General features: G+C 40.1%; 1 protein-coding gene across 7 annotated transcripts in view; it reads left to right on the top strand.

The window, feature by feature from the left end:
• Positions 1 to 13,541, top strand: part of LOC137265338 (golgin subfamily A member 4-like) — a 135,481-nt gene that overhangs the window by 120,000 nt on the left and 1,940 nt on the right. For 4 of the 7 annotated variants that reach the window (XM_067800721.1, XM_067800717.1, XM_067800720.1 and 1 more), the window contains 15 exons: positions 2,424 to 2,519; positions 3,400 to 3,561; positions 4,226 to 4,411; positions 4,719 to 4,895; positions 5,648 to 5,770; positions 6,869 to 6,964; positions 7,464 to 7,616; positions 8,392 to 8,800; positions 9,184 to 9,326; positions 9,944 to 10,031; positions 10,751 to 10,909; positions 11,330 to 11,460; positions 12,377 to 12,640; positions 12,944 to 13,078; positions 13,326 to 13,391. In XM_067800721.1, the coding sequence (XP_067656822.1) occupies positions 2,424 to 2,519; positions 3,400 to 3,561; positions 4,226 to 4,411; positions 4,719 to 4,895; positions 5,648 to 5,770; positions 6,869 to 6,964; positions 7,464 to 7,616; positions 8,392 to 8,800; positions 9,184 to 9,326; positions 9,944 to 10,031; positions 10,751 to 10,909; positions 11,330 to 11,460; positions 12,377 to 12,640; positions 12,944 to 13,078; positions 13,326 to 13,391 (2,388 nt within the window). Of the gene's footprint in view, positions 1 to 702; positions 794 to 2,423; positions 2,520 to 3,399; positions 3,562 to 4,225; positions 4,412 to 4,718; positions 4,896 to 5,647; positions 5,771 to 6,868; positions 6,965 to 7,463; positions 7,617 to 8,391; positions 8,801 to 9,183; positions 9,327 to 9,943; positions 10,032 to 10,750; positions 10,910 to 11,329; positions 11,461 to 12,376; positions 12,641 to 12,943; positions 13,079 to 13,325; positions 13,392 to 13,541 lie in introns of those variants that run through there. The other 3 variants (XM_067800718.1, XM_067800719.1, XM_067800723.1) reach the window with 3 other exon arrangements.

The raw sequence follows: 13,541 nt of genomic DNA, 5'->3' as shown, positions 1-13,541 counted from the left end.
TATCTTTGTTATGATACAAATACAGTGGAAGCTGTCTAAACAGGCACTCACTGTGGCTGACGAAATAATCCGATTTAGACAAAGTGCTGGATTGTAGAGCTGATAGTAAATGTACAAGCCATGGATTTTATACCGGTGTTGACAACTTGCCAGATTGGACAGATGCCGGTTTTCACAGCTTCCAGTGTATATAATATTGAATTCTTCAGTGTTTGCCATGGTAGAGACCACTATGTTGCTTCAATCAATAATAATGGTATATTAATGGGCAAGTTGAAATGTATTATTCAAATCATTATTTGCCCAATGGCATTCCATGCATTTTTGTATGCTTAGCCATGTTCCAACATGGAGTCATCTGCATTTCATCCTTCCAAAATATGTAGTTACCCGATGAAGATACACAAAATCTGTGTAACATCATTACCAAGGTAAAGAAGTTGCTACCAATATAAACTTTATATCTTTATGTTTGTCCAACTTCCAAATGCCTTTCAAAGATTTGATTCTCCAAATAGTCATCAACATAGGTTGGCCTTCGTACAAAGTGTCATTAATTGTGGATCAGTTGTAGTCATGTTAGGGTCAATGAACAAGGCATGTTAGAGAGTCATGTTAGGATCATTAATGTCCATCCCAGAAAGTAGCCATTGTATGCGATGAGGATGTCATGAGATACTGAACATGTGTTCTGGTCACCAGCCCCCGCCGGCCACACGCCGTCGCCAGAGGGTAAGTGACGGGAAAGTGTGGCGCACGACACTTCAGTTTCAGTTCCAGTCCAACACCAAAGGTTCGGGGTATTTTCTTTTGTTCACCATTTTGGGGCGGAATGCGGACATACTCGGCCGACTTAAGACATACTGGCCATTAGCTAGGACCAAGATGCATTGCTTTCAATTTTACCCAGCGCCTAATCGGTAGTTTGCTGATGTTGTGTAACCCATATAAATGGATAATTTAGTAGAAAATATTTGCTTTTAGTTCTAACAATGATAACTATTTCTTTGATTTATGAAGAATAACTTGTTGATTTCTTTGGAAATAATTATAATAATAAAGTTGTCATGTGCAAAAAATTCTTGATTGATGTCCAGCAAATTACTGATTAGCTGCCTCGATAGCAACAGCACTCTGGAGGCGGGATGCACAGCATAAACAAATAATTGTTGTCAGAACTGCAAGATTCATTTATCAATTTTTTTTCAGTTAATTTCATACAGATTATTTCAGTTCATCATTTTATTTGTCACTGGTGTTGGAATAAGCACTTTTCATTTTTCATGTTTTCATCGTAAATAGTCATCATTATTGCATGTAGATTTTTGTTTTAATGTACATATTTGTCTTTTTCATAAATCTTTATATCTGCGTAAAACTGTGATATTGTAATATATGGCTGTTGTGTGAAGGTGTAGCCTAGTAAATCCATCTATACACAATGTAAAGGTACAGTGTAGCTGTAGAAATCTATATGACAACTACAAGATCAGGATAGTCACTGAAAGTGTAGATATTCTAGTCACTGCATAACTGCTAAGCTTGAAGCACATCTTCATTTTGCACGTTGGTATAAGGGTAGTTGGAGTGTTGACCAGCTGAGATGTAGTATCTCTGGACCAACAGTACAGTGAAGACCTGATTCAGCTAACAATAATGTGCACATAATGCTCCATGTTAACATTGGTCATAGGTACAAGTGGATTTAATACTGTATATCACAATGTGTCGGCAGAAGGTGAAAGACAAAATGAGTTGACTGTAGACATATTTCGGCTAAAACATGATTGTGACAGACCATGGGTAAATCTGAGCATCGTTCTTGTTTCCTATGTGAAGTACATATTACATAGTACTATTGATACATGGCCAGTGTTGCTTGCTTTCATCTTCCTAACGCTTTACCAAAGCCAGATTGGTGTAAAATCTGTGCAAACTTGATAAAAAAACTGATGCAAAATTGGTGCAGAACCAACTGCAGAAGTCCTGCAAATTCAAATGACGCCAATTTTAGACTAATGTGATATGCAAAACAACAGTCAAACTGTTGCAGAATTGCTTCAAGATTGTTGAGTAATTCAAATTGGTGCAAACTCTTGGAAATCTGCTCAGCGAAACATTCTTATAGCATTGTTAAATATTGTAAACAACAGGTCACTGAGTTAGTACAGATAGAAAATAGTTTCACCTTCATCAGTTAATAATCCTTGTGGAAAAATAAATAAACTTTATCTTATCTTCTGTCACTGTACTGATGAATGCACATTTGTTGATAATGCCTGGTATACAGAAACACTTTCTATCAGTAAAACTTCTACTGTTTTCACTAAGGTAGGTGGTTCACACTAAGATACTGGTTTGCTGGTATGGTGTGAGGTGTGATAGATGTTTAAATGGACGTGTTGTTGTTGTTGCTGTTACAGATCAATAAGTTAGAAAAGGAGTTAGAGGAGAAAAGACGGTGTATTGACACATTTACAACTTGGATGTCCGAGGCAGAGGAACTACTCAGAAACCAGGTATGTCCATCATAGCGTCCATCAAAAAAATGTATATGAAGGTGTCCATTGAAAATAAGTCCATTAAGGTGTGCATCGAAAATGTGTCCTTGAAGTAATATACTGAAAACATGTCCATGAGGGAATATACCAATGTCCATGGAGGTGTACATCGAAAATATGCAAGGCTTGCTTTGGTTAATTTTGAGTGAGCCAACTGCCTTTTCTTTCCACAGATGTTGAGCCCAGTTAAACAGTATCTTGGTAGCACATTGCCATACACCATGGATACTGTGCAATGTTATCTGGAATGCAGATGCCAGTACTTCTATGTTGGAATTCAGTCTTTTGTATTTTTTGTCATAGAAGTGAAAAATCAATTGAATATTGAGCCCTTATCTTTTGAGCACACATGGTCATGCATGTTTTGTGAGATCCAAGTCTAATCTTGTTGTACCAGCTGGCTGCTGATATGGCTCGAGAGTACATATTACGCTACCTGTGAAGATCGAGATTAGAATTAGGTCTTCAGCAACCCATGCTTGTTGTAAGGGTCAGCAGGCAGGTGGCCAGGTTCGCTGACTTGGTTGACATGTTGTTTTGTAACTGCTTAAATCAATGTTCATGATGTTCATCACTGGATTTTCTGGTCCAAACTTGATTATATACAGATTATTAACAGCTCTAATATTGCCGAGTTTAAACAACAGGCAAACAAACTGTACATACCTGGAGAGTGTGGCACTCAGTATGGCTGAGAACGGCACCCTCAGTATGGCTGAGAACGGCACCCTCAGTATGGTTGAGAACGGCACCCTCAGTATGGCTGAGAACGGCACCCTCAGTATGGTTGAGAGTGATGACAAACAACAAAACTTATCCATCATGCTGTGTTTTTCAGAACAAGCAAAGCGACAGGGACATAGTACAGAACTTACAGTCACAACTAGTCAACATTAAGTCTGAACTACAACACTCAGGATATCGGAAAGAAGACATATTGGAAGACCCAGCAGCAATTAAAACAGAACTTAACAAACGGGATAGGGAAATAGCAGCTAAAGTGAGTACACTACTATTGAACTTACTTCCTTGTTCAGACAGCAGCATTGATGTCAAACTCTGTACAGTCACAGTTTCATGTTAGTTTATGTCTGGTCAAGACTGACTTCCTAACAACTAGCTACATTCTTATCAAAAGTGTACATTTTTGTACATTTTTAAATATATCTGTGGGATTTAATCAGACAGTGTTATTCATGCAGATATTTTTTAGAACTAATTGAAAATCTTAGTTGAAAGTATTAAGTCATCAAACTTGGCAAATAGATCTGTGTTGACCTTAATTTGAAAAATCCAATATTGTTAGAGGAATTGATTGAGCTTGTCAATGGATGGATACTGAGACAAAACATTTAACTGATTATTTAAATGATTATTTATTGTTAGCATGATTTACACACTTTTCCTTCTTAAAGAGTGTATTCTGCTCAAGTAAATGTGGTAGTTACATTGTTAACACTTTCTATCAAATCCAACAATAAATTAGACGACTATGCGCTTGATGTGAAATTAGTGACTTGGAATCAGACTGATACATTTGCTATGTGTAATTATGGTACTTACCAGTAGTTCATTGCCTGTTTGGTTGATGTTTTGTCATGGAAAAGGATGTTTGGACTGACTTGCTGGTTGTGTCGTGTTAACACGGTGATGTTTCCTTCCAGACTAGTGAGATAGAAACACTAACAAGGGAAGTATTTCGATGGAAGGAGGAATGTGATAGGACAGAAATAATGCGTGCCAATGCACTTGACAGTCTACGAAATCTGGAGGTTGAAGTATCACATTTAGAGAATGCTGACGAACAGCTGAAGGATTTGAAGGAAGAATATGACAAACTTCGGGAACAGGTTAGTGTTTGTCAAACTGTTGACAAGTTCTAACATTGTCAGTGTAGGCAAACTGTCGTCAAGATTTGTTCGGATGTTTTTGGTTTTGATGTAGTTAAGAATGGAAAATAGAGATAACAGCTCAAGTTGATAAGGAAAGGTTCACCTTCACATTTAATGTTAACACTGTATACTAACAGTCACATATTAAAAGCAAGATGATAAGTCTGTGATTGCATGCTTCTAACCCGCAGCAGTGTTCTGAAAGCTCTGTGTGACACTTTGCTTCACTAACCCTGCTAACCCTTCATAATGTCCCCACACGCAGCTCAATGATCTGAGGAGTGTCTGCACAGAATATAAGCATGTTCTGGCTGAGAAAGAAGATCTGGAAGATGAGATTCATAGTTTGAAGCTTCGACTGAAAGATTTTGGTGTGAAGGAAGCAGAAAATAATGCCCTTGAAGGACAGCTGGAGGGAGCCTCAAGACTTCTCAGTGACCAGGTAACCAGTCAGACCCCATTGCTGCTACCTTGGCTCATGGGGGATAACTCTGCACTGTTTGTTGTGCATGGGAAGGAACTCTTGACTGACTTTTACTGATGAGTTTTCATTGTCTTTTGGACACAATGCACCAATTCTTTCAGTTGGTACTGTGGTTGTTTTTTGTGTTGCCTTTACAGTTTGAACCAGTTATGGTTGGTTATGAATTTTCAAGGTTTACTAAGTGTGCACAGATTCTTATAGGTGTTGGTTACGAATAGTGTAAAGATTTCTCCCGGTTTCAACTGGGTATCATCAGCACCCTTCCGTTTCACTGCCACATTTTTCTCAAGTACAAGCTTCATGACACCAAGTGCTTTTCCGTTTTCATTTGCCATAGCTTGACCTGATACTCACCTGTATTTTGCAGCCTTTCTACTGAAGGTTCTGTTTTTCAGGGTGTCAGAGAGATTTTATATATTGCATGATTATCCATTATTAACCACCAAGAATTCGGAGGATATATATAACAACTAATAACGTTCCCTTAAAAGTATTCTTTGTGTAATTGTTATTGGTGAATTTATTCTGTCCATATTTCCCCAATTCATTGGTACATCAGCCCTGACATGTCCTTCAGTGACCTCTCTCTCATAGTTCCAAGTCTACCAATACCATGGTACCATGCACATCACTGTGGCTGCTTGTAAATCAAGCTCTCTGTCATTTCTGCACTTGCTCACTGCGTCTACTTTTTCCGATATGGCCACCAGATGGAGAGGGTTGAGCAACTGAAGCAGGAGCTAGTTCACCTCCAGGACAAGATGGCAGACATTGACAAGGAGAACAATCACCTGAAGTCCATGCAGGATGACTATCATAACATTAAATCCAGGGCAAGTCCTCTTCATCACATAATGTCTTTAGGGAAACTAGATCCAGATGTGTTAACACTCAAGATTTAGGTGCTTCTGTGAATTTACTGCTCTACGAATACGAATTTATTTCTTCTTCTATCAGCAACCATTTTTCTATTGAAGGGTGTAACTGTGACTCTCTGCTCAGTCTTATTCGCTAAGTGTGTGTTATTAGCTGTATGGCATTGCAGAGTGAGGTTCCTTGACAACATGTCTTCAGTAACTGGCAAGGGAAAACTGGTTTGCACAAAGTGGTTTGACTCAGACATGGCCTTTAAAGTGACAAGATTTCATATTTTCTTCTTCATGAATACTTGTATTCTTTTCCTGTTAACATATACTAACTATTAATCAACATATTAATAAAATGGAGTTGATGAGAGAACGATAAACTGATTTATCATGGTATATATCCTGGGCAGGATAAAGCAAAAGGCTGAAACTGACAACTGCTGTGGTCATATATGGATAAATATGCAAATTACAAAGGTCAAGTGTTCACAACTGTGGCATTGCCCTGATCATATGGTGGCCAAATCAAATTCAAATGTTGAGAAAAAGTAGAAAATCCTGGAATAATTGTTTTCATTGTCAAAGCAGTGGTCTAATTTATTAAAAATCTTTTCTGACTGTTGCATTGCTGACATTTTTAACAAGTTTGAATAGCTATGGACATTTAAATCATGAAGTCGTCACAAGTATAGGTTTCTTTACAATAACATAAATGCAAAATTGTTCCCACTGTAGATGTTTTTTGGGGTTTTTTTTACCATTTTAAGAATATCAAATGGTTATTTTACTGTGACCTAAAACAATAGTGTGAAGGGTAGCACAGGATGTTTTCATATCTTGATGTAGGTGTCCCAGTTGTGTAGATTGTTGAACATGATATCAGTCACTGGATTGTTTGGTCCAGATGTAATTAATAACAGATTACTATTATCTGGCTTGAGTGTAAAGTGTTGAAAAATGGACGTACCAACTAGGGGTTACAGGGGATGTTCACATAATGAGTATTGTTTGCCACCATGTTTACTCAATTGTGGTTGCCATGACATGGTGCTGTTTGTCTGACAGTATGAGGAGATGGAGAGACTGAAGAACAAGGCTGTGATGGCCATCTCCCCTCTGAAGGCTCAGGTCGCCCGACTCAGCAGGAAGTGCAGGGAGAAGGTAGGAATCATCGTAGTTGCCAGTCACCTATGTCAAGCACCAGTACATACCGGAGGAATGGTATTACAGCTAACATGGTGCTTCCACTGTTTACAATAAACAGTACTTATAGCTACATGGAGGCAGAGCTCCATTTGCTGCACTGTCATGCAGCACAGACTTATAAAACCTTTGTCTCCTGTTGTGACAGACTGGTGTTACTGTTTACCAGGTATTTTATAACTGGTATAGTTGGTAAATGTGTGCCTGTTCTTGTATATATAAGGTAACCTGTATATTACAGTCCTCCCTGCATGTGTCAGCAATCTATGCTTGTCCTAAAAGGTGACCAGGTGAATCTGCCATCAGATTCTGTAACTTGAAACGTCATATCACAACTGAATAAATTGTTTCTCAAGCTGGATTAACTGGCCAAGAATTGATAATTGACAGGCCACCATCATATAGCATGAATATTGAGTGTGCCATGCAGTCTATTAACTTCCCATCTTTATTACAGGATGCTTTGATCCATCGTCTAGCAGATGAGCTGAAGCGATGCCAGACTGCAGAGAACCTGGCGTCTGTTCTGGAGGAACTGGAACAGTTTGAGCAGGACACCGAGAATGAGGAGTACTACCGCCCTCTCTCACCCTACACACCAGCCAGTCGGGTCAGTACCTCTGTCTGTGTCCATTCTTGCTTTGCTGTCACCTTCTCCAATCATGATGCATCCACCAGTTGAACCCATAGTTGCAGATACAGAGTACTACCCCAAAGGCAAAACATGTGCTTGTAACATGAAGCATTCATGAGGCTGCTCAATTTGCTGTTGTGTTTATATCAGAAGAAAGCAATATGTACATAGAGCATATTGTATTCATCACTGTATGGGACTAGATCATAGGGAATGATGATTTACAGTTTGCAGCTTGTGGCAAAAACTTGAGTGTGTTCATTAAGAATTTGGACTCGGGCAGTTTGACTGACTCATTGATTGAAATAAGCTAGCATGGGTTTCTACGGTTTGCCGTCAGATATTTTTAGGTAATCAGGGATGAGAAATTTCCACGGATCCGCGGAAATCCGCGTTTTTTTACATCCCCAGGGTCATTTTTCTGAAACGTCTAAATATATATACAGTGTTAATATTGATTTTAGAAGCCATATTTAGTGTGTAAAATGCCAAAATCCCAGGAGCTTACGGGGGGCTCCCCCCCCCTGGGCCCCCGACCAGGCTCCGCCCTGGACCTGGCTGGGGGCCGGTGGCCCCCAGACCCCCGACTAGTTTTCAGCTGTAAATGAAAATTTCCATTCTCATCCCTGGGTAATTGATAACACCACAAAAACACATGCATGGCTTGAAATATTGATTTAACAACCTTCAGGGGGGAACTTATTCAGACAAATTCCTGTCTTGCTCATTTTGTCCTTTCTGTGTCTCTCAGGCTGATAGTCCCAGGGCTGGGAAGATTGATGTGAACAGTTTCATTAGGAACCAGAAGAATTCTGGGCGATGGTCCTCGTCTTCTTCACTGTCAGACAGTCGTGATCTGTCCAGCGACCTTGAGATGGGAAGTGTTGAATCTACCAACAAGAGGAGGCCCAAATCCGCTGACCACTTGATGGGTCGAAGGTCACCATTCCAGGGGATTCTTCAGCGCTCAATCAACGTGAACAATCTGAGTCCACGGGGCAGTGGTGGACTGGTCAACAGCATGAGGGAGAAGTATGGACATCTGCCAGATGCCAGTCACTTTGTGGCCATCACAGACTACATTCCAGATGTTTCATCATCTACTGGTCATCCCAGTCTGCATCTCCGACTGCAGGAAGGAGACAAGGTCAAGGTCACAGGTGACTTTTCAGTGTGTGTCTTTTCCATGTAGATTAGCCTTTATGGCAAATATTCATCATTTTAAGCAAGCAGGAATCCAGTGATCTCAAGAATCCACTGACAGACATTCTGAAAATTTGGGAAGCAATGTCTCTCTGTACAATGATTTCATAGAAAGAGGTCAGTAGAATCTGCTATAACTTCTGCAAAAGATTAGAAGAGGAATCTGCTTTTGATATGGGAGAGACCCATTTGATTCATGCATGTCTGTATATACATGCTTCTGGTCTGATCAGTGTAGTAAGCATCCGAGACCTGCATCACTTTGAGTTTCTTTACACATGCCATGATACGACTGAAATGCTGGTACACTGTTACACCAAAGTCTTACCTATGTCTACAGGTCCAATAGATGAGAATGGTTACTATGAGGTGGAGTGTAATGGGAGAGCGGGTCTGGTTCCTGCCACTTGTCTCCAGCCTGCAGGACTGAGTTCTAATGGACACCATGGCACACCCAAAGAGAGGAGGTTAAAACATCTGAAGGTGACTGTGACAATCATCCTGTCATCACTGACATTGCAGAAACTGTACTGTAATAGGTATTAAATTAGGGAACCACAGTAATATAACCAGTTGTTACTCTAGGACCTAAATCCTTTCCTTATACCACAGTAACTCGGCTGCATCTTTGGTGTTGTGAATGGGACAGTTTACCAGAAAGTGTTTAACGATTACGCATGTTGTTTTGTGTTGCTGTGGTGCAGGTCTGTTCACGGTCAGTGTACTGTGATAGCAGAAGAATATCAATGCAAAATTGTGGCATTGTGTCTCTGCGGACAAAACAAAGCACTGTTGGTCTTTACTGCAATCAGTCACACCCTGATTAACTTAAATTCTGACACAAGTAGCTGGATATCATAAGCCTTGGCAGACATTACAGGTTTTATCAGAAAGTTGCAAGGAAATCTGAGATGCTGGATTGTACATGTATTGATATTAGTTCACTGTAGCAATACTCATATGGTAGTTGTATGTCTAATGTGCAACAGTTTTGAATAAGTATGTAAGGTTAGAGACTGTATAAGAGCACATCAGATCATAGAGCAGTTGTAATTGTGTTACTGGCCTTGGTTGTCACCCCAAATTTATGTCATCACCAGAACCAGCCACCTCACCAAGACAACAGCCCAGAGAGAGTGACGGAGATGTACCATCAGCTGCAGGCTCCTCAGATCTCCCCCAGACATGGTAGGTAGCAGATGAAGTTGTGTCTTACATCTTGGATAGATCTAGCATTGCCTGAAGCATTTGTCAGAAAGTCCAAGATCACTGTATAATGTCTCAGTGCTTGGATAGATCTAGCATTATCTGGCTAGTCCTGAAGCATTTGTCAGAGACTCCAAGAACGCTGTATGATGTCTTGGTGCTTTGATAGGTCTTGTGTTATCTGACTAGGTCTAAAGCTTATGACAGACACTCCAAGGTCACTGCATGATGTCTCCGTGCTTTGATAGGTCTTGTGTTATCTGACTAGGTCTAAAGCTTATGACAGAGACTCCAAGGTCACTGCATCATGTCTCCGTGCTTTGATAGGTCTTGTGTTATCTGACTAGGTCTAAAGCTTATAACAGAGACTCCAAGGTCACTGCATGATGTCTCACATACTGTGTCAGTAAAGTAATTTAAATTACATTCCACATTATATATTTCAAGGGAGATAACTCCATGTTGAAGTTCATATATATGTACGTGTATGAAACAGTGACAAAAGAATACATTAAATTGGTTTATGTCTATGAATTAAATCCTGGTGTCATGACTTGAGGTGATCCATGTGTGGGATATGTTTTGAGTCATACACGTTCTATCTGATGGAAGATGGCAGGTTGAACATATATGACTGGATAATTTCATGTCACAATGGATGTTGAACGATTTGTTGAGGTTTTATCATTTCCTTCCTCAAGGGGGCAGCAACAGCAACAGCAGCAGCAACAGCAGCAGTCGGTCCACTCCTACCAGTAGTCTTACACATCATGGCACCCAGACACCCAAACATCTGGTGTCCTCAACATCTGCTCAGACTCACTTACACAAACCCATGTACAGAAAGCCCCCAAGAAGTGGTCAGTATATGATATTTAAGAATGTGACAATAACTGTAGAAATTAATAATGTTCTTTCATTTTGTGATGTTATTTTTAAGAAATGAAAAAAGAAGAAAAATGAAAACTGTTAGCATCTGTATGAAAGGCATCAAGTATCAATTCTTAGATGTACGGTCATGTTGGAAAAAACAAAAACAAAAAATATTTCAACTACACTTGAGTTTTATATCCAGAAACTGTATCTGAACTATCTCTCTTGTAAGTGTCGTTTTTCCTACAGATGTGGATTTTCAGTATTATAAAAGTCCAGAATATTAAGGACAGGTCTTATATGATTAAACTCGTATCTCCTTGTACCCTTTGGTACCCTATTAAGAACAGTCCGCTGCTATGATGGTAACTGCAATCATCGAAGGTTGAATGTAATTCTGCATGCAGGTCCACCTGAGGCACCAAGACAATTCCACGTGGAGCGGCTGGTTGGGGAAACTGGTATTATGTTGTCATGGATACCACCGGAGCTTGATGAAGTTGGTTGCAGCAACAACTCCCATGTTGTAGGATACAGGGTGAGATATGTACCTGTACTTGTTGAGGTGTGGAGGGTTACCAGGACCTTTCACATCTTAGATATGTACCTGTACTTGTGGAGGTGTGGAGGGTTACCAGGACCTTTCACATCTTAGATATGTAACTGTACTTGTGGAGGTGTGGAGGGTTACCAGGACCTTTCACATCTTAGATATGTAACTGTACTTGTGGAGGTGTGGAGGGTTACCAGGACCTTTCACATCTTAGATATGTACCTGTACTTGTTGAGGTGTGGAGGGTTACCAGGACCTTTCACATCTTAGATATGTACCTGTACTTGTGGAGGTGTGGAGGGTTACCAGGACCTTTCACATCTTAGATATGTAATTGTACTTGTGGAGGTGTGGAGGGTTACCAGGACCTTTCACATCTTAGATATGTACCTGTACTTGTTGAGGTGTGGAGGGTTACCAGGACCTTTCACATCTTAGATATGTACCTGTACTTGTTGAGGTGTGGAGGGTTACCAGGACCTTTCACATCTTAGATATGTACCTGTACTTGTTGAGGTGTGGAGGGTTACCAGGACCTTTCACATCTTAGATATGTACCTGTACTTGTGGAGGTGTGGAGGGTTACCAGGACCTTTCACATCTTAGGTATGTAACTGTACTTGTGGAGGTGTGGAGGGTTACCAGGACCTTTCACATCTTAGATATGTAACTGTACTTGTTCAAGGACAGTTGTATGACGTAGAGGTGATAATTTGGTCCAGTGACATGCCTTTGTCAACAGATTTCTTGTAGCTTTATTTATGATCATATGTTTGTATGCTGACTGATCCCTATGTCAGGAGTGAAATCAAAGCTCATTGTACATTTTTAAGCAGTACGCTCTATTCAAGAAACTCATCATGCTGTCCAAATCAACATTCACTTGCTTCCTTCTTGACAGATCTACCTGAATGGCCGCCTGTGTCTGCAGCCCTCTAGTCCCCACCTGGCGAAGTCTGTGATAGAGAACATTGACCATAGTCAGCACCAACACTTCTCCATGCAAACAGTCAGCAGCTCGGGGCAGACCTCCACACTGGTGGAGACTGTGTACAAACCTACAGAACTGCCTCGTATTGAGAGAAGTCAGAATGAGGCTGCCACCGAGTCAGATCAGTCCTCCATCTTGTCTGGTCGACATTATGAACAGGCTCAGAGGAGACTGGTGAGTGTGTGTAGACCCCGTGTGTGAGCACATTACTTTGTGGTACATGTGTATGACAGATGTAAAGAAGTACAAATAATTGGGTTTGTTTTTTACGGATTACTTCTAAAAGTAATGTTGGTCTTTCGAAAACAGTTTATGTACTATCTAGAGCTTGTTGTAGTGTCTATTATTTTGAAGATGAACTAAAAATTATGGTAATATTTTCACTGTTGATTTTCATTTAAAACAGATGACAAAAGATTGGGTAAGACGTTGAAGGTTTCTTTTGTGATTTCCTGTCATTTTTGTTTTTTGTTGCAGTTCATGGGCCTGTATGACTACGACCCCCGCCACCACTCCCCGCATGATAACACAGGGTATGAGCTGGCCTTCAGGGCAGGAGATGTTATCGAGGTGTTCGGTCAGCTCCGACCAGATGGTTTCTTTCATGGCCAGGTAGTGAAACATTCACTTCCAGTAGCTTACAATATTACAATATTATCAGTTTCAATAAATATCTTTTGTCTGAAAATGGATCAATCTGTAATCTGTTTTTCAACACTTGCTCAAAACAAAACTGTTGGGAGTAATTGGTTTGAATTTATGATTTATTAATTTGGTGCACCTCTAGTTCCTGCATGTCACATATAATATATGTTATGTTTATGTTCTCACTCAACGTTGAGCTCATTGCTTATTTCAGATAAATGGGAAGAGAGGCCTTGTGCCAGCTAGTTTCATTGAAGAAGTCCCGCCTCCTTACAGACCGGTGAGTTACCTCCCTTTGAAGTAATAATGTGTACGGAGAAGTCACATTTTTCCTTGTGCTGACTCATGGTTATTATGTGTGTCTCCTTCTTCTGTCATAAGTTAGTGGAACACTTTAATAATTTGAAGTCCATTGAAAATCAACACTCAC

The sequence above is a fragment of the Haliotis asinina genome, chromosome 15 (assembly GCF_037392515.1).
Source record: "Haliotis asinina isolate JCU_RB_2024 chromosome 15, JCU_Hal_asi_v2, whole genome shotgun sequence".
NCBI classification, from domain to species: domain Eukaryota; kingdom Metazoa; phylum Mollusca; class Gastropoda; order Lepetellida; family Haliotidae; genus Haliotis; species Haliotis asinina.
This window is presented reverse-complemented; position numbering and strand designations above follow the sequence as displayed.